The sequence below is a fragment of the Manis pentadactyla genome, chromosome 5 (genome assembly GCF_030020395.1).
Source record: "Manis pentadactyla isolate mManPen7 chromosome 5, mManPen7.hap1, whole genome shotgun sequence".
Taxonomy (NCBI): domain Eukaryota; kingdom Metazoa; phylum Chordata; class Mammalia; order Pholidota; family Manidae; genus Manis; species Manis pentadactyla.
In genome coordinates, this window is record NC_080023.1 from 53,684,048 (window position 1) to 53,705,346 (window position 21,299).

At 32.6% G+C, this 21,299-nt stretch overlaps 1 protein-coding gene across 11 annotated transcripts in view; it reads right to left on the reverse strand.

Moving 5' to 3' along the window:
* Positions 1 to 21,299, reverse strand: part of EPHA5 (EPH receptor A5) — a 368,176-nt gene that overhangs the window by 79,246 nt on the left and 267,631 nt on the right. For 7 of the 11 annotated variants that reach the window (XM_057502277.1, XM_036918158.2, XM_036918163.2 and 4 more), the window contains 3 exons: positions 18,457 to 18,581; positions 11,791 to 11,950; positions 3,780 to 3,885 (listed from right to left, as the gene is read on the reverse strand). In XM_057502277.1, the coding sequence (XP_057358260.1) occupies positions 3,780 to 3,885; positions 11,791 to 11,950; positions 18,457 to 18,581 (391 nt within the window). The remainder of the gene's footprint in view (positions 1 to 3,779; positions 3,886 to 11,790; positions 11,951 to 18,456; positions 18,582 to 21,299) is intronic. The other 4 variants (XM_036918159.2, XM_036918161.2, XM_036918164.2 and 1 more) reach the window with 1 other exon arrangement.

Genomic DNA, 21,299 nt, shown 5'->3' on the forward strand with positions numbered 1-21,299 from the left:
AGGAAGGACACAGTAAATAGCTTTCTCAAACATGCAACTGCAATAGTGTAGAGATGACAATCATTGGTGAAAGTTTGGTTGATTAAATAACTTATATCCACAAAATAGTACATATGAGAAAAAACAACAAAATTAAGATATAATAAGAAAGTTATCAATATGCAATGTCATTATAGATGAAAAAGAAAGATTAAAAAACAATTACAACATGCTGTGCATATCAGCAGAATTCATTCATATCCATCCTAGGAAATTAGCTCCTAGTTTGATGAGGCCATGTCAATTGATAGGTAGTTTCATGAAAAAAAAGTAAATTAATGGGAAACAAAGTAAAAAGGAGTCTGAACCATGCAGAATATGTTCTATGGAATATTTAGCACCTTTGCATAGGAAGATCCTAAGATGTGATAATTCCTTGTAATTTTTTAAATAGGATTTTCCTTTCAAGATCAATACTTGTCCACATTATTTTAAACTCTATCTAGGTAGGAAGATTCCAAGAGTTTTCTGCATAATCAACTAAACCCTAAAAAGATTAGAAAGTCTCTGATTTACTTTTCATCTTTCAATCTACTTTAGAATAAAAAAATTGTTTTTTCTTTGAAACTGATTAGACCCATAGTATTATAATTCTCAATTTTTTTTCAGTCTGAATACAAATACAAATTGTCAATGAATATGTATACTTTAAGATGTATTTTCTCCTAGGCACAAATGATGCTATAAATTGTCAATAAATAGTACATAAAAGTGAAATCAATATTTTTGTAGTGTCAAAATTAATTTATATCTCCACTGAGGAGTCAAGGTATTTGCAATTAAAAAGACATTTTACTTAAAAGCAAATATTTGACTTATAATGTATTCAAAAAGCCAAAAAGTGAAGAAAGAGTGTAAGTTCAAAGTGAGAGGGCCATCTAAACGTCGTATTTTTGTGTGTGTTTATCAATCATATTTGCACACAGAGAGGAGGGGAAACATGTAATTCAATGTCCTTTGATCATTGCTGGAACATAATTTTTTCAATAATACGTTAGTACTTAAAAATTATCTCCCAAATTTGTGTTAGGTTTTGGCCACATTTCTTCATTCATTTTTCTTTTATTTGACAAATCTTCACAGAGCTAATTCAGGATACTTTAGGCTTTATAAGGTAAGTAAGATTTTCTTAGTCAAGACAAAAATTGCAGAGTTCATTGCCTTGAATGAAATAGGAATAGTCCTTCAAGAATCATACCATTTAGCTTTTGAATAAGTATATTTATATAATACAAACATAAAATAACTTATCTATGAAAAAGTAAAATAAAATGGCCAAAAGTATTTTTATTATAAGACAAATCGCCCCTGAAATTTTATAATGTACATTCAACAAAATGAGGTAATAAAAATTTCATGCAAAAAATTTCACTTGTTAAAAGGTATAGATCTCAGATTGCTTTTTGGTAAAATTCATTTTCTTTTAAACTGCAACTGTCATCTTAGTATAATAGGCAGAGTTATGAAATTAAATTAAGAAAAAAATGTAATATGAATAAACAATGAAGAAAGTCTTAAGGTATCGCTGTTTTTTTTTAAAGTAACACAGTCCTGTAAGACAATGCATCTAAACATTTATTTTACCATCTCTTGGATTCAGTCATGCTGTTAATTAAGCTTTGTCTCTTGGTTGTAGATGTGATTCCAGTATAACTGATAAATTATACTAAAACTTAGTTGTTCTTTTACAGTAAATTCAGGTACATATAGAATTCATGTGTGTGTGTGAGTGTGTGCATGCACTAAAGCTATACTGTCCTTCAGTACCAAATAATAGGTAGATTGAACTTTCATTTTGTCTAATGCTATAGATGTAACAAAGCAAACTGTTTTTAAGTCAGTTTTATATACATATAATAGGGAATAACATTTTTTGAGAATAAGGGTTTCATTCACATACAGGTAAACAATAATCCATAGCTGAATGTTAGTAACTTCACATTAACAACTTAGGTTAAATCAATACAAGGTGCTAAATATACCATGAAGTACTTCCTATATTTGATTTGTTCTTTAATAAACCTTCAAACAAATTTATTGGATTCTAGACTTTGGCTCTTTCCTCCGTTTGTATTCATTTCTCCTAAGTTGTACCAACAAATACAGTATCTCCTTCTGATCCCCCTGTCCCTAAATCTAACTAATGTTTCTGGGTTTATTGTAAAGAAAGAAGCCAATGTACATATCAGCTAGGAGTAAAGAAAAGATATTACAAACCAGTTCTGCAAAAGTATTCTAATCTACCATTTTGGAGTAGAAAAATTATCACATTGTGGTTTTCTTAATAGTTACAATGAACTCAACTTGATATTCTCATTTGCTCAAACTCTGAGCAAAATTTTTATGACAAGAATGGTGGAATTATGTTATCTTCCGGACAGCAAGGACATAGGAAGCACATTCTTCCTAGGTGACTTCATGGAGAAGAGGTCAGTGGTGCCCTCAGACATCCAGCGCTTCTAGGTGCACAGGGCTGGATGTCCTCAGCAGAACACAGACTGCTTCCCAGCTAGAAATTCTAAAAATGTATCACTGCTATTCTAAAATTAAAATGAAGCAATATATTTTTAAATATATATTCTAAAGGAAACTTTGAACATTCTTAAATGAACAAGAAATAACAGAATTTTCAGATGCAAAGAGAAAGGATATTTAAAGGAAGTAACAATGTTGTATGAAAATAAATAGTTACTATTATAAGGATATAGTCATATATCTTCAGAATACAATAATGTAGTATATTGAAAGGTATCTAATTCTGTATATTTATGAGTGGAATTTGTGCTGAAGAGTCAAAAGTGAATGAGTACAACAGTAACAAAATCAATATGAATATTGATTTCCTGACATCTTTTTGAACTTTATAGTACATTTTCACATATTTGCACAGGTTTAAATATTTTTATGAAGAATTGCATCAAGTTTTCTATAATAGTTTAACACCAGAACATTTTCAAATGGACAGCTCTCATTACTAAATATCCCTCTGAACAATGGCCTGGATGAAAAATGAAAATATATTTGTTGTAAGAATAGAGCACACACATGCTTTTGTTTGTTTATTTTTAGGAAGGTTCATTATACTTAGCTTAAGGTAAGGAAATACCTTCTACAAAAACTCTTGTTGGGCCTCTATCTCTTTTATTTTTGTTCAAAATGAAAAATGTGGATCTGTAATACATATATAATGTATCTATTGATATAACATTCACTAAAATTCACATAAATCAGTATACACTATAATTGATGTATGCAGGTTGTAATCACTCCCAAGCTGAAAATAAAAACAGTCATAAGAAAAGGGTTGGTTATTTTTCAAAATGCTTGCTGGCTAACTACAATTATTAGTCTTATTTCTCTAAATCCACCAGGCACAGACACAAGGCCTTCTCAAACACTAAAAGTGAAACAGGCAACCATAAATACTTTTGGGAGAAAAAAAAATTCTGATTAAAAAAAAACCATATCAGAAAAAGATGTGATTATATTAATGACAGACTAAAGAACAAGTTATTAATACATTCTTGTAAAGAGCGCATACCTAAAAAAGAAAGAGTGTGCTTAAACGTTATCACTAGCATGGATGAGGTAAGGCTTAAGAAATCCATCATACATTGTGAGGATCTACTGATCCATTGCTTCCCTGATTCGTTTTGGGATGTGCTTGACAGCCAAATGGTTAGATCAAGGGAAGGAAGAGATCAGCTGCAAAAGTTCAGAATCACAGCTTCCTCTCTTACCTGCCACTGAGGAGGAAGCCGATAACCACTGCCAACAAAATGACTCCCACTGTCACAGACACAGCAATTATAGGAATCTGGCTTTGATCGCTGGATGCAGCAACTGCTGATAGAAGACACAGAAAATGGAGCCTGTGGTTAAAGTGATCATATGCATTCAAATAAGAAACTGCTTAATAGTTAGTAATCAATGAATGCATGGTTTAAGCAATGCACCCATACTTGGCTGATATTTCTCCCCTAATATCTCTTCTTGATGGTGTGTAATTGAAAAGACATCTTTAGAAGAAAATATTTACTCTCCAAATGGAAAGTCAAAGGAATCACTAAGCCACTGATTATTTCCTAGGCATCATAACAAAATGCATATAATTGTTTATACAGCATTCTTCTAGAGATCTTGGGTTTGCAACATAAAATGGAATTTAGACCTTGATTCCAAACCCCTTAATCTAAATAGGAGGTGCTAAGCACATGAGGTTAAACACTTTTAGAGTTTGCATGTGACTGTTCTCCAGAAAGAAAATCTCATTATCTCAGATAGGATTTTTTCCCATAGACTTAGGTTGAAATCCAAAATGATATAGCTGTGACAGCAGCAAAGATAAGTACAATATCACTAATCTGAATATGCTTTCTAAAACTATAATTTCAAGCAAAATACAATCAGTGAGTATACTTTGTAAGTAGGACCACTTTTTGAAAAGTATCAGAAGTCTGCAGTAAAATTCAATTCATTTACATCATTTTTTTAACATACATGGATTTAGATGAAATATTTTATAGTTATAATATAATTACCAGGATAGAGAAACATGGAAATGATTAAATAGTTGCATTTGAAAAAGCAAGGGCAGTTTTTTTTTGTGCTGATAGGTTAACCTGATTAAAATAAGAAACCTATAGAGCAAAATAAGTTTTACTAATGTTCTCAAGAAACCCTCAATAGGTTACCAAGCAGGCTTATGTTTAATGACAAAAAGTTTTGATAAGTTCAGAGTGATATTAGTTCACCTCCATGATAACAAATTTTAAGTCAGCAAAACCATTAACAGCCATACTTTCCATGTTTTCCCAACCCTTTACTAGATCTTGGCCCCATAAATAGTTCTGACATCCAAACCCTTCCCTTTCTATTCTTGTTACCTCTCCCTTGATTCTTTCTCACCAAAACTAACTGACTCTCTAATCACCTTCTTGTGCCTGATACACGCTTTCATTCCTTTCGGATAACTGTTCAAAGCCCAGTATCAACAGCTCGTTCACATACAAGAAACACTATTATTTGCAATATAAATCTATGTTCTTACTCTCCCTCTTCTTGGATGATAAGAGTTACAATTCAGTGGTCCTTTACCCTGTTTTCTCCTGTCCTGATGCTGAGGTCTTTGACAGAAGATTTAATACTGGAGAGTAGTATAAATAGGGTAGGGCAAAGCTGCCTGATTAGTAAGTAGCCTTCCCCAAGACTTGCTTTATTAATCTCTAAACTTAGATTAGTTACACCATTGTTTTTTTTTCTCAGTTCTTTAACTTTCTTTTTGGCAGGTGGCACTATTTCTATAGATAATCATGCAGAGGTGGGCCTTATAAATTCAGTGTTACTGTGATGGGGCTCCAATGGATGATACGATGCTTTTGATGCTCTTATTTATTTCCTAGCAAAATCATCCCCATGATGAGTCTTTCTCATTTTCTTAGTACACTAATCCATTCCCACTTCTCATGTTTTAGAAATGTTAAGCTTTATAGGTAAAGGAGTGTGAATTCTCTGCTTAAATATATCTGTATAACCTTCTCATCCCTTACTTAATCCTCTGTAGAACTCTCCTGTTTCTTCTGAGCCCTGCTCCTTCAGAGATCTCCCTCCAGGAGAGATTTTCATTCCCCTATAGGCTCCTTCTCTACTATTTACAAGCCTGAACAGATCATTCCTCTTTGGAGAAACAAATCCTTATACTTAAATTTATTAATGTTAGTTCAACTTGACTTTGAAAACAGGTCCAGCATTTACTAGACATATGGACAGAAGCAAATTCTTTAACCTTGTAAAATCTCATTTTATTTATCTCTAAAAAGGGATAATTTCCCTGGATCATTATATTTCTGTTTAGAGAGAACACAGCCTAGTGCTTCAACTATTGCCAGCCTTAATTAAATAGTAAATATGACTTCTACATATTGTCTCCTTCTTTATTTATACAATAGTCTTCCCTATTTTTCAGCTTCTTGACCAAGTTTCCTAGAAATAGCCTTATCTTCTAATTGACAGAATTAAATTATCTCTTAAAATTATTTTCTCTACTTCTGCCTTTGAGTTCTATATGTGACATATCTGCTATGTAAGGTATTTAACCTTGTTGAACATACATTTTATCCTTAAAACTCTACTCTTCCGGGTTTCTATGACATCAGACAAGTTGTTTTCTCTTACCTACTCTAGAACACTGCTTTGTCAGTGTTCCAAATTCTTGTCCCAGATCTTACGTGTGAGCAATTCCTGGTGAAAGCAGGCTCTTAAACATCCACACTTCTCTCCTCTTTCTCTTTCTTCCTTCCTTCCTCTTTTTCTCCGTATTTCTCCTAGATACTTTGCAATGGCATCAGTTAACTATAAACTGAAGAGTTTCTCTTCAAAGCATCACTCTAAGTTTTTAAAAAAGTAGACTGTTTTCCCTTAATGTGGATTTTATTTTCAAATAAATAAACATGTTTATAATCAACCCTTTTCTACTCCCAAGGGCATTAACAAAAACATCAATAAACAAACATACTATAAACCAAACCAACAAGCTTTTTTCTGGTTTCTTTTAACTATCACTGAATTTTTCTTAACCCCTACTCATCCATTAATTATCAAATGTTTTTGTATTTCTATTTTATTTTTGCCCACATATTACTTTTTCTTCCAACACTCACTGTTTAATTCAAACCTGCTGGAACATGGTCCATTGGTGTTTTAAGTGCTCTCTTTGCCTTCTATGTACTCACATGAAATATCCAAAAATATCACTTTGATCATGTTTCTTTGATCAAAAAGTTAATAGATATCTATGACCGATGGGGAAAAAAATCTCAAATGATCCATCAAGCATCCAAAGGCCTTTCTAATCTGACTCAGAATCTTTCTGGTCTTGGTTTGGGAGCTCTCACAGATGTGGCTTTGGAGGAATGGGGCATGATTAATCAGAGGTCGGGATAAAAATCTCAGGCTAACAAAAGCATTAATTATGAGAAAAAATACAGGTGCTTAGTAGTGTCAAATGCTTCATTTTTAAAAATTACTGAGATCTAATTTAACATTGTGCTAAAATATATGCACCTACATATGATATTATATCTTGCACTAAAATAATGACATAACAGAATTTTTCAAATGTTTAAATTAATACATGTGAAAATATTTTGTAAGTAATGTCAAATCACAGACATTCATATTTATGTATTTTTATGTATTGGCCATTCACATTTTTTGAATAATAGGCAATTAAACTAAGGATCTGCAAGGAAGAATTTAAAGAATACATTTCATTTCATTTTATTTTTTAATTTGCAGCATTTTCTAAGTTTGTGATGGATTATAATTATTAATACTTCATACGCACTGATTAATTTGTGAGCTATTTCTAATTGGAAATAACTCATCAAGATTTTTACTATTTATTCTCTTGTTTGCCCTGTCAACATCAAAAACCAATATTATATCAGCCAAGTTGAAAATATATAGAATTTATAGGGGCTGTCAAATTCTTCACACTTGTTCATTCTTTGGCCGCAGAAAAAAATTTGAAAACCCAGCATGATACATGATTATTTTAATGTATTGTTTAATTTTTGAATCTTTAAAGATATGAACCTCTAATCACTGACATTTCCTGTCTTCTTATATATGTTTGTTAAGAATTAGTTGATTTATGATATAGTTTTGGAAGAAAACCTAAGGAATTTTAAGAATGCTGAAAAACAAATTTGGAGCAATGTAACACACTACTATTAAAAGGATATCAGTTATGGAAATGAATATTCTTCAGTAAATAATAATGCTTCTTTTACAATCTCTGTAAATTTACATAATTTCATGGACACATGGAGAAATCCACATTGTTTCCTTTATTTGCTTCCTATGCTCTTGGTTGCAAACCCATATTATATATATGTTCTCTAGATTTTAGATACATATTTTAATAGTTAATTGTTGAGACTGAATAGATTTGTTAGAGCAAGATTATAAGGTGTATTATATAAGGCTGAGAAGTTGGGATCTTTTTCCCACAGCAATAATTATCTATTACGTTTCTTGATCAGGATATTCTGATCACAGCTGTAATTTTTGATATGTGATTTGAGTACCTAGGAGTATCTTGACTGTGATGATAGATCCACAAGCATACACAAGTGACCAAATTGTATAGAATTTAATACATACACAACATCTATGCACATACATACAAAGGAGTACAGGAAATGTGAATAAAATATGTGGATTGCATCAAGGTCCAGATCCTGATTTATGATATTATAATACAGTTTTGCACTATGTTAGCATAGGAGGAAACAGCCAAGTGTACAAAAGCTTTCTCTGTATTGTTGCTCACAATTGCAGGTAAATCTAAAATTATTTCAATGAAAATTTTATTTAAAAAAAAGAATATCATTATTCCAGCAGCTGAGTTACAGTTTGAATGAAATAGGTAATAGATGAAAGAAAGTAATGCATTGGGGAAAAAAATCATAAAAGAAACACAAATATGTTTGGTAAATCTTGGATGAGTAGTAGTTAGGAAAGATTTGGCGATAGTTTATGTTAAAAGAAACCAGAAAAAGAGCTAACTAGGTTGGTTTTTCATTATTCTAAGTTTATTTGTTGATATGTTGTTATTATTGCTGTCGGGAATAGGGATAATATAGAAAGTCAATTTTAAGTACATTATTTGTATGCCAAACAAATTAAAATGAAGTGGATAATAGTCAGTTATAAAACATATGCTAAAGCTTGAGAGAGGGAAGAATAGCTGGAGATTTTCCATCCCAATCCTCAAGTTAAATTAGGTTTTCTGAAATAAATATTTTTGCATTTCTGTTTTTGCTGCTGTTTGCATTTGGTTTTAGGGCTACATTTTTGAAGTGCAAGATTATGTAGATGAAAAAGGAAAGCCCTTCATAACACTTTTATGATTGAAGTACAACATAAATTAATAATAAGCACATTTTAAAAATTAAGCAAATCAATGCATCGATATATCATTATTATAAATTGAATAACCAATCAGAAATTCTTTTAAAAATGTATTTTCAAGGTATTGATTTTCAGATAATTTTCTTTCCTAACATATTTGAAAGAAAGACTTTCCTCAGTAATGGTGGTTCATTAAAGCCAGTATTCTTAACTGTCACCCACCAAATGAAAATTCCTATTAACTTTAATAGGAAAAATTCAAATACATTTAAAATACCACAATTCTTGCACTTAACTATTTGTGGCCTGTTTTGTGGAAATAATACATTCATGTGAAGAATCAAGTTATGATATTAAATAAATAATTGCTCAGTAAATTAATTAAAGTGATTTCACAAAATACTACATAAATAATTGTTAAATGAATGGCATATAAAACAAATGCTACAAGACTTCTGAAAAGGAAGTGTTATTTTAATTATCAAAGTGTATCTTCTTTAACTGCTATTACCCTATACACCTTAAGAAAGGAGAGATTGTGCCTTAAAGTTATTTGAGTTATCCACAGTACATAGAGTGAAAAATCTTTTGATGTGTAGGGAGTAAATAAAATTAATTTTTATTAATTTATCCCAAAAATATTATTCTTGGAATAAATAGAGTATATTCTTATTCTCTGGAGAGAAGTTTTCATGTGTTACTCATGTTGATTTCTCCAAAGGCTAACAAAACCCAACAGAGAATAAGTGCTCAGCCCATTTTTGTTGAATTGTATACAGAAAAGTTCCTACATAAAGGTCAAAGTATGTTGGTACATAATAAGTACTTGGTACAAAGGAAAAATCATCTTTAAACTGCTTGCAAGTACATGTATGCACACTCAAGTAAAAACAAAATCTCACACTATTATCTAGGAGGCAGTACAGACCTAAAATATTTTCACTACCTATTAATAATAACACTAAAATCTACTTCTGTAGAAAAAAAACATATGTGACACTTCTTTTCCTCTAGAAATTATGTAGGAAAAATTTAAATAGTAGATGTCCCAGTTTGAAACTTTGTGAAAGTGTACAGGAAATGATCTTGCATTAGTTCTCTCAGTGATCAGACTGATGAATTTTGCTTTGCCCAAAAGTTTCTACTTAATAAAGTGAGGGAACGAATATCAAAAAATCTGAGGAAAAACTAGTTGCTGAACGTGCCAACATTCTAAAACTGAGTGGAGCTTTGAAATCTCTTGAAATGGGATTTTCCCTTTGGATAGTTATCCAAGCACTCAAGCATATGGTGAGATTTCTCTATGGCTTTGTTCTCAGACTTGGAGAACCACATAAGCAGTATACATTCCTGATGGTCCCTGGACAGAAACAAGCCCTAGTAGAGTGGCTACTCTTATGACAAGACTTTCACCATAAATCCTGTTCAGTATTCAAGTGTGGGATTAAATAATTAATCTATTGACAATATTATGGGAATTTTCTGACTAATAATATCTATTCTTATCAAATTTATTAAATAATTCTTAAAAATAGTATGAAATTTTAGTAGTTTCAATTAAACCTCAGACATGGAGTTTTCCTTGCATAGGAAGGAAATAATTTATCATTTTTCACCATGGTTCCCTAATCTGCATAAAATCAAGCAAAGTAGCACTTCCCTATATTTTAGGTAATAAAAATTATATTTTATTACCAGATAATTCAGTTAAATATGCTTTAAATAGATGTACATCTTGATTTTCTAAAGACTTATAAGTTTAAAGAAATCTTAATATAACAATTCTTCTAATTGTTCCAAAGTAAATGTGACAACTAAACTGTCTTTCTGTTGGTTTTCAAAGAGAGGAAATATATATTTTGTTTTCTTCATTTTAAAATCAGTAATCCTAATATGACCTGGATTTTTAAAGTATATAACAGTATATATAATTATATAAGCTAATGCAGATGAAAAAGGAAAGCCCTTCATTATGATTTTATGAGTGAAGTATAATATAAATTAATAAACACATTTTTAAAATTAAGCAAATCAATGTATCATTGTGTTATTATCATGCATCATTGTTATGAATTGAGTAACCAATCAGAAAATTCTTTTTAAAATATACATACATATGTACACATAGATGCATACACACATTTCATATTTTATACTTCTCCTATGTGCTTTCTTCATAACAAACCTTTAATAGTGTCAATTCTTTCAGCTTAGAGGGCAAGTTATTATCTTCCCCTAACCCTGCTTGTAATGTATGTTTAAGACAAGCAAGTAATCTAAATATTTTGCTTGATATTAAAGAGGAAAAAGTTTTATGAAAAATAAAATGGTATGAGAAGGGCTTTCCAGAAATTTCCAGACTCTGCACTAAGAAATACTGCCAGAGGTTTTATTTTTTCAAAAATCAGAATGGTTCCTGAAAGCACCATTGTCTTGCCAAACTTAATACTAATGAGAGCTCCCTGTGGGATTTTCATAGAAAGAGTAAGCCTGGTAGCCTTGTTCAATAAAACAAATAAAAAGTAAATGGCAATAATTCAATAAAGTATGGCAGCAGTGGAAAGAAAGTCTTTAAAAGCAAGGTTTAAACATTTCTTAAGGCTCTCCTGACGTTTCATCTCCCAGTGGACTAAATGTGATGAGGAGCAGGGACCAATGTGTTAACCCGCTAACCTACCGTAATGGCTGACAGATGCTTCCCACCTGAAGGGGTCATGCGTGGGAGAGAGAGAAGGAATGGAGACTGACAGTATGCCCAGGGAGAGTATTGATCCACTGACTCTTTCCTAGTAACCATTACAGAGACATGAGTTGACAGTAATTAAAATGACTTACACACTGGGATGGTTTCAAACTCAAATCTTCGACTGAAGACACCGTAGCCTGCTGCTGTGCGTGCTCGAATTTGGAAGATATACACTGAAGCTGGTTTCAAGCCCTCTGCAGTAATAGTTGTCTCCTTAGATTTGATAATTGTATAGCTGGTCTCTTGGTCCTTGGATTATATGTACACATAAAATAAAAAAAGTCAACATATGAATTACTAATGACAGCAAAACTTAGAATCATAGATCAAAAAAATTATCAGAAACTAATAGACTTGCTGTTAGTACAAATATGGTGTTTTGGAAAAAAAAAGTGTACATCCTGTGTGTGCTATTTATATAGAACCTTAAAGTGTTTTCTAGAACTCAAAGATGGGTGATATGTTCTCCACCTGTCCAGCATACTTGCCTTTGTCAGAAATAAATTTGTAAACTTTAAAATTCTATTTGCAGGAAAAATATCCTGCCATTTGCAACACCATGGATGGATCTAGAGGGTACTAGAGGATCTAGAGGATCTAAGTGAAACAAGCCAGGCAGAGAAAGACAAACACCATATGATTTCACTTATTTGTGGAATATAAAACCAAAACAAAAGAGCAGAAGACTTCATGGGCACCAAGAAGTGACTGGTGGTTACCATGCAGGAGGGGTTGGAGTGGGTGGGTCACCAGAGGGAGATAGGAGCACAAAAATTCTCAATCATAATAGAAGTTGGTCACAGGAATGCTAGTACAGCATGGAGAATATAACCAATGTTTCTGTAACATCTTCTGGTCTGTAGCTTCACTAGTGAGGGTGAGGATTTAATAACATGGGTAAATGTTAAGCCACTGTGTTGTATACTTGAAACCAATATAAGATTGTATAGCAACTATACTTCAATTTAAAAAAATAGAACACAAAGTAAAAGAAAAAAACTATTTGCAGGAGACAAATCATTTTAAAGACTTTATTTTAATATTGTTGCATGCTTGTTTTTCTCATAAACGTTTTATTGGCGCACATCTAACATACTGCCTGTTCATGGAAAAAGGTGACAATGTTTCATATTCTGCTAGGTATATCTTTAGTGAATTTGATTTCTAATTATGTTTACAGGTTGGGAGAAGGAATGAGAACTTTAAAGTTCACTAGAGAACTGTAATTTCAATTCACTACATCTAAACAGTGAGTATTAAAGAAAATAATGTAAATAAACAAAATGCTTTTTTTTTTCCTTTTTAAAAACCTATTTTTTCACTGTTAGGTTTTTGGGCTGGATGAGTAGTGAATGGAGACAGAGTGGGGGAAAAATCACTGGAAAGATAATTTTTGAAACTGAAACAAAGAGGAACTTCCTATTTTTGACTGACTACTAACTAAAGTCAAGACAAAGCATTTGAGATAGTAAGTCCTCATTATCTCTGAAGTGATAATGAATATAAAATCTCAGACCCATAAAGATTTAAAACACACAAAGTCCTGTTCTGAACTTTCTCCTCCCTTCTGTTTTCTGTGTGAATTCTTGACTAAACGTGTTTTTTTCCTATTTAATAGACATTAAGAGGCAAACCAAAGAGAGGTAACACAGATTTTCCCCCCTGTTTTTTTAAAGAATTGTTCTTTATTTAAAGTAGATCAATGACTGTAAACCATTGTTTTCTAAATATTTCAGGGAAATTTGTCTCTATGAAAAGAAACACGTATTAATTTTCTTTAAAGAATCTATTGGGAGTAACATGAAAGGGATTTTTTTTTCCTAAATGACAAAAAAATTGAAGCCAAGAATATAACGTTTACTTCTCAAGCACTTCAATAAAGGAGTATGGTTATTATTTAATCTTCATAATGCTATGAAAATGCAAAACTAATGCACACCACTCTCCTTCTCCCTTGAAGTAGACAATTAGCAGCATACCATACTATGATTTTAGCATGGATGCTCAAAGCAAATTGCTAAAATACAGCAAATGCTTTTGTACTTTTTCCTTAGTTTCCTTACCTATGAAACTGGGTTAGAAATTGGTGTTTGAATATTCTCACATGTGTTGTAAGAATGAAAGAGGTAATGCATGCGGAAACACTGAATAAACTATAAAGTACAGGTTTTATTGTCAATTATAATTTTAATTTTTTTCTAATTTGACATCAACTTCTAACCACATTGTATACTGCCACCAATCTAAAATATACAACCTTATAAACATTCTTCTTTTAAAACAGTTTTTCCATTCCTCATTTAATATGTTTGAACATGGAAAATAACCTACAGTTAAATATATCCAAATTTCTCTCTAGACAGCTATTGTCTAATATCTAATCCAAATAGGTTTTCTGATTCATTCTATACAAATGATTGATCATTATTTTTTTAATGCATGGATTAGTTTAAGTACCTAATCTTTAAGGTGATTAGGAAATTTTGTTGGGTTTGCAAAGTACTTAAAGTAGATAATTAAATCCTATACAATTTTACCTAGTCATGTCAGTCATTTTCTGCATTCACAAACATTGATCTTCTCCTGCCACTGTACTATCTCTTCTATATGCTAGGGGTACAACAGTACAAAAAAACACAATTTCTTGATGCATTTCTTTTAAAAGGGGTAATTTCTATATATACACTACTATAGTGTCTGACCTCAGTATGTTCAAGTTTATGACTGAATGTACAAGACATTCATAGTAATGTTATACTTTTTGGTTTGGCTGTGGCTGAAGCAGTAAACAGTGACAAAAAAACATCGGTTCATTATCATCTTCATTTTGCTTAAAGAGAATTTATGTTGGTGAAAAAAAATGGAGACAGAACTAAAGTTATGATTCTGATATATTTGACATAAGTATTTTTACATAAAATATTAACATTTATAACTTAAAGGAAGAAGTTTTTTTAAATAAAACAGCTCAGAAATATCAAGGTTGGAATCCAAGGCATGTTATTAACTAAGTGTGTAAATGTGCATATGCAACTCAAATTCAATTTTTTCTTTTTTAAAATGTGATGAAATTTTTTATCAAGAGCATTGTGACATAGAGATAGGGATAATATACATAGAACCCAGCACAGTCTCCACAACATAACAGGTGGTGGGTAAACTGACCTTGGAGAACGATGGCAAATGCTTCTACTGAAACAAAAACAAATTCTTAAAGCTTATATGGCTTTAACTCCTAACTATCGAAGTCACAATTTAGTCATTAAAAAAACAAATCTGATGATACTTTTGCCAAAGAACATTACAAGGAAACTGGAATGCTGCTCCTTGACATAATGCATGATAAAATATAACTGAACAAAATGACACAACATTCTGATTTACATATTAACATTAGGCACATCTCAGGGGTTCAATTGTACTCTTTCTGAGTTAGTTGAAGACTATACTGTTGAAGGGACTTAGCAAAGCATTTATGGAATCAAAATCCATAAATTCACATTTTGAATTATTTAAGTACCTTTCAAAATTTGCTTCTGTTCCACTCCTTTGAATCACTCTCCTATTAAAATTTCCTTCATATCAGAAAACCCTGTGTACATATCTTCAACAGCCACAACCCCATGGCTGCCAAGTCCTTGGTCAGGGCAGTGCCTTTTGCAGCCTTGGTGCCCCTGCTGAGCAAATGAGCTACATTCCCCAGCTGCTTAGCAAACACGGTTCACATGCAGCGAGGGGAGGGCCTCAGCAGACGGAGCCAGCTGGCAAACACCCTGCCAAGTGGTAGCTTCCCTTTGCCTTGGCCTTTAATTAAGAGATGGCAGTGGGCCCATCACCATGCAGGAGCAGAGAGGCCCAGTGACCTCTATTAGAGCAGGGCAATCACAGGCAGGAGTGCCAGCTGGCAAATGCACGAGCCCTGGAAAGCTCTACCACCTGGGTCTGGCCAAGAGCCACCCAATGAAATAGTGGAATCTTCCTCAAGGTTCAAAATGACTGGAAACTGATGAGGACGCCCATTTCAATACATGGTATAAAAGCTTATTACCCCTTTTTTTCTTCTGTAAGTATTAAAAAATCATTATGAGTATTTTATTGGAATACTCAATAATTTTGCTTGGCAAAACGTCTGGAATTACTACCTTCACTGTAAAAAGGACAACACTGGCCAAAAGAAGTTAATAACTTCCCCAAAGTAATATATAAAGGTTTTACTGCTTTTAAAGCATGTAAGTGGGCAACTTGTTCTTTATTTATGGAGTCTATGTATAGAATTTTTTTAACCAAATCATCTTTATTCCTTTGAATTATGCAGATAATAGAATGTATTAATACAGAATTTTAAGTTCAAAATATTAAATATAAAATCAAATTCTACTTAAATAAATATAACTTAAAAATAAACTCTAAAGAAAATAATTCTACATGAATCAAATTTATCTGAAGGAATATCAGTAGAAAAGGTCTTCACCTCACCAGTTGTTGAGCAACTGTTTTAACAGAAACAGCAGCTTAAAGAAAAAAAAAAGGATAAATCCTTCCTCCTACTAAATATCCTGTATAGGAGATTCATGTGTATGCTGGGAAGTAATAGTAAAAACAAAGATTACTCAAAAGGGGGAAAAATACAGTAACTTCCTTAAAGACAAAAAAGAAAAGCAGACATCCATCCAGCTAGTTGATTGCTCAGGGATGAGGAAGAAAAACTATGCAGGGAAATAAGTACTTGTAAACTTTTAGTCTTTCTGCTGTCAAACTTTATTTTGTCTAAGATATGTATGTTCAAAAATATATTTTTGTGTGTATACTGATTTTTAAAGACCATTATACATTAAACTTTTTACTAAATCAATTTTTAATTACAATAAAATTTGGAAATGGGATATTTACAAAAGAACTCAGACTGTGTTTATATAGTTTTGTATTAGTATACAGTATAGTATACAGTAATAAAGTTTACAAAAACTTGAAGAATATAAACCTTAATTTAACAAATTATTTTTGGATATAGCATGTGTTTAAATTGAAGCCCTCTAGCATTTGTAATTCAGTTTGGACTACTATTCCCAGAGAAACAGGAATCAGTGAGAAATATTAATATCACATCATATTAGTTGATTTACCCTCTTTTTTTAGCATAAACACTATAAACCAAATCCCAATATAACTTTGTGTTAGAGGTATTCTCTTAAAATATTCTTTCTTAATAATATATTTGGATTAATACATTTTTTGTGAAATATAAATTTCTTCATTTGTGTTCTCCATGATCCAGTAATCACTTGTAATGCTAACAGTGAGTCATTTCTAGAAAGACAACTATTTCAAAAGTAATAATTGACTATCTACAAAATCCACATATAGACATTGCACAGGTATCCAAAGCCTAAAAACAATATGCAGGTAGCCCCACTCTCCCTACTGTCCACTCTACTGTCTTGTTGTCTGTGCTATCTTTATACAGGTTAATTGTTGAATCAATGAGTGAAAGAAGCAAAATTTTAAAAATCTTCATAATTTTATGAATTTTTTCATTGTATTTTAATGTATTTACCTTTTATCTATGCATATATATACTGAATGCTGAATTTTTAAGTAATTTTCATTAAAAAGATAACAATATTTTTCCTGAAATTTTTACATTAGCTTAAGGACCATTTATTCCCTCTCCCTTTTCCAATGTCTTATCTTGGACAATTTCTAAAGTATTGAGAATTAAATTTTTCAACTTCCTCTGCTCTCTTCATTCATACCTAAGAGAGGAATTTGGGAGAAACAATTGAGTGAGTGTGGCTGAGTCCTCCCCTTCTCTTTCGGGGTCTGCTTCTCTGCATTATGTCTGCAAGCTGTCCTACTCCTATTCCATGGGGCACACTCACACTAGGGTCAGGGTCTCCTTCCCACCTCTTAAAGGCAGATTTGGGCACTCATCTATCTTTATTTCTTCAATTAGAAATCAGGATGTTCTAAGCAATGCATGTCATTCAGATCCAGACTGTACAAAAATCATAGTAAAATGAGGGTGGGAGTTGAAGGAAAACTCATGATGGCTACATATCTAAGACACATGCTCCAGTCCCCTTTATAAATTTAAGCTCATTTTATTTTCCATCTCCATTATTCTTATCAATTGCTCACTTGATGTGGATTTAGAAAAGAAGAAGAGGGGTGGTTATTGCCTTTAGACCTCAACAACTAGTATGGAAAAAACATGTAAGATGGACCTAAGAGACAACTCAAGGTAGAAAATACAGGGAATGTGAGGCACACAATCTGACTTTATGCCCTCAAGTTATAAAATAAAGTTTATAATAGTGTTCATTTTTTTATCAATTTTAAAAATTATACCTTATATTCACCTCTTGTCTGCCCGTACTTCCTTAACAGTGTAGGTATTGTGCAGGGTTTACGTGTTTTCCCTTGTAGTACACTGCAGTCACTACTGAAGATCAACAACTTAAGTGTTTGTGACACTTTCAAAATGTCCTATGACTACATCTGTTAGTGCTGTGAAGCCTGGCTAAGCTAATGTTAGACTATATGGCAGTGTTCTGGCAGCATAAAGTCTTTGGCAGCAGAAGAACATAATAAAGTGTTCCCTGTACACTTCTAGTTTCCCTAATCATGACTGCAGAATCAATTGTCATTGATTTACACATAAAGTTGCAACATGCTTTTCTATAAATTGGATAATTGCAGTTGCTAAAATGAAAAAAAAAAGGAAGAAATGACATTTTTTATTCTATTAGACCCACCTTTTCAAAATATTTGATTTCATACTCCAGGATGATTCCATTGGGGCGATCTGGTTCTTGCCAAGACAAAGAGATGCTGTTTTTTGCAATCTTCCCCTTTTTCACATTGGTAACTGGAGAGGGGGCTGCAAAATAGTATAAATAAAGAGTAGCATGATTAACAGAACGCTGAAATTACAACTGGGTATACTATATATTGGTATTCTTGGAATGTAGACTAGTAAAAATCCCAAACAAATTTTCTTTTAATCTGGAAACAATTTTACTTTCTCTATATACAACAAGTTTGTAGATTGTAAAGTGTTTTGAAAATATAGATCAACTAAATATACTGAGATTTTTCTAAATAAAACTATTCACATAATTTTAGGTACACATTTTCTCTATAAAACTTGTAAACACAAATAAATTAGCTTACTTTTTTAAAGTAAAAAGATGTTTTCAATGACTTTATCTCCTATGTTTTGAAAACTTAAGGATTCTGTGATATATTCCATTATGTTAATGTATACATGATTATATTAACACATTTTCATAACATCAAGGCACTTTTTAACAATTTATTATTTTTGAAGTCATGTGGGTCTTATAATTAGTAAATTCCTATATTAAAGTAGCTGGTGTTTCCTTCAAAATGTGTTATTAAATATGTTGTATATCTTCAAAATAATGTAAATGAAAGAAATATTTTTCTAAGCTGAAGTGTTTTTCTTTAAGATCACAAGAAAACTAGCCTTCTCTCACCACTTTTATTTAACATAATATTGGAATTCCTACCCACAACAATTAAGCAGGAAAAAGATATAAAAGGCATACAAATGGGTACTAAAACTGTCACTATTTGCAGATGACATGATATAATATATAGAAATCCCTAAAGACTCCACCAAAAAACTATTAGAACTAATAAATGAATTCAGTAAAGATTCAGGATACAAAATAAATATACAGAAATCTGTTGCATTTCTATCATTAAAATGAATTATTAGACATAGAAATTAAGAGTGCACGTCCTTTCACATTGCATCAAAAGAATAAAATACCTAGGAATAAATTTAACCAAGGAGGCAAAGACGTGTATTCTGAAAACTATTAAAAAATTGACAAAAGAACCTGAAGAAGACGTAAGTAAATGGAAAGATATATTGTGCATATAGATTACAAAAATTAATATTATTAAAATGTACATACTAAACAAAGCAGTCTACAGATTTGAGGCACTCCCTATCAAAATACCAATGGCATATTTCAGAGAACTAAAACAAATAAAATTTGTATGGAACCACACACACACACACACAAATAGCCAAAGCAATCTTGAGAAAGAAGAACAAAGGCAGAGACATCATACTCCCTGGTATCAAACTATACTACAAAGCTACAGTGATCAACACAATATGGTACTGGCACAAAAACAGACATGTAGGTCAATGGAAAAGTATGCAGAGCCCAGAAATAAACCCACACTTATGTGGTCAATTCGTCTATAACAAAGGAGACAAGAACATGCAATGGGAAAAAACAGTCTCTTCAATAAATGGTATTGGGAAAACTAGATAGCTTCATGAAAAAGCTGCTTTCTTAGACCATATAAAAAATAAACTAAAAATGGAAAAAAGACCTAAAATCATAAAACTCCTAGAAAAAAACATAGGCAAGTAAGCCCTTTGACATTAGTCTTAGCAAATTTTTCCAGATATGTCTCCTCAGGCAAGAGCAACAAAGGCACAAATAAACAAATGGGACTACATCGAACTAAAAAGATATTGCCCAATGAAGAAAAACCTTGACAAATGAAAAGGCAACCTGCTGAATGGGAGAAGATTTTTGCAAACAATATATACAAGCAGGATTTGATATCCAAAATATATAAAGAACCCATAAAAATCAATAACAGATATGGAATAAAAATGGCGGTGTGAGAGGAGAGACAGAGGCTTCCTCCTAAAATTGGATACAATTAGAAAATTTAATTGGCGCAACTAATCCTGAGAGAGCAACAGGAAAGAGGATGCGTCAGACTGCATACACCTGGAGAAAAGAGCAGACTTCAGCGAACAGGGTAAAGTACCAGAGCTTAGGCTCTGAGGGACTTGAGCCCCGCCCCCACCCTAGCTCACTGGCAGGAGGAAGAGAAACGGGGCAGGGAGGGAGTGGAGGCCTGAGACTGCTGAATACCTAGCTCCAGAGATCTGCTCTGGGAGCACAAAGCTACATTTCATGGTGCTTTCATGAGACTTGCATGACTACTGGGTTGGAAAGTTAATATACGGAGAGTTCCTGGGGAGACTGGGATTCCGGTTGCTTGTGGAAAGCAGGGAGCCATATCTGGCTGCTCTGGAACAAAAACATACCTGTGTGACTGGCCCACTGGCTCAGGCAGTGGAGACAGGCACAGCAGCCAGGGAGGTGGGGAACAGCTCCTTCCTTCCCCCAGGCAGCAGTACAGCTCCCCTGTAACCCCGACACTGCTTCAGGGGTTCAGCAGCTCAAGAATAGAGCTTCTGAACACTAGAGGGCGCCATATACAAACAAGAAATGCCAAAGGAACCTTGTCCAGAGTAAAATAGTTAATACAACTCCAGAGAAAGATTTGAATGATATGGACCTCGTGATTCTTCCTGAAAGGGAGTTCAAAATAAAAATAATCAACATCCTAATGGAGGTATGGAAAGACATCCAAGAACTCAGGAATGAATTCAGGTCAGAGATTCAATCATTAAAGAACACGATGGAGGGTATTAAAAGCAGGTTGGATACGGTGGAGGAGACAATAAATGAAATAGAAACTAGAGAAGAGGAATACAAAGAAGCTGAGGCACAGAGAGAAAAAAGGATCTCTA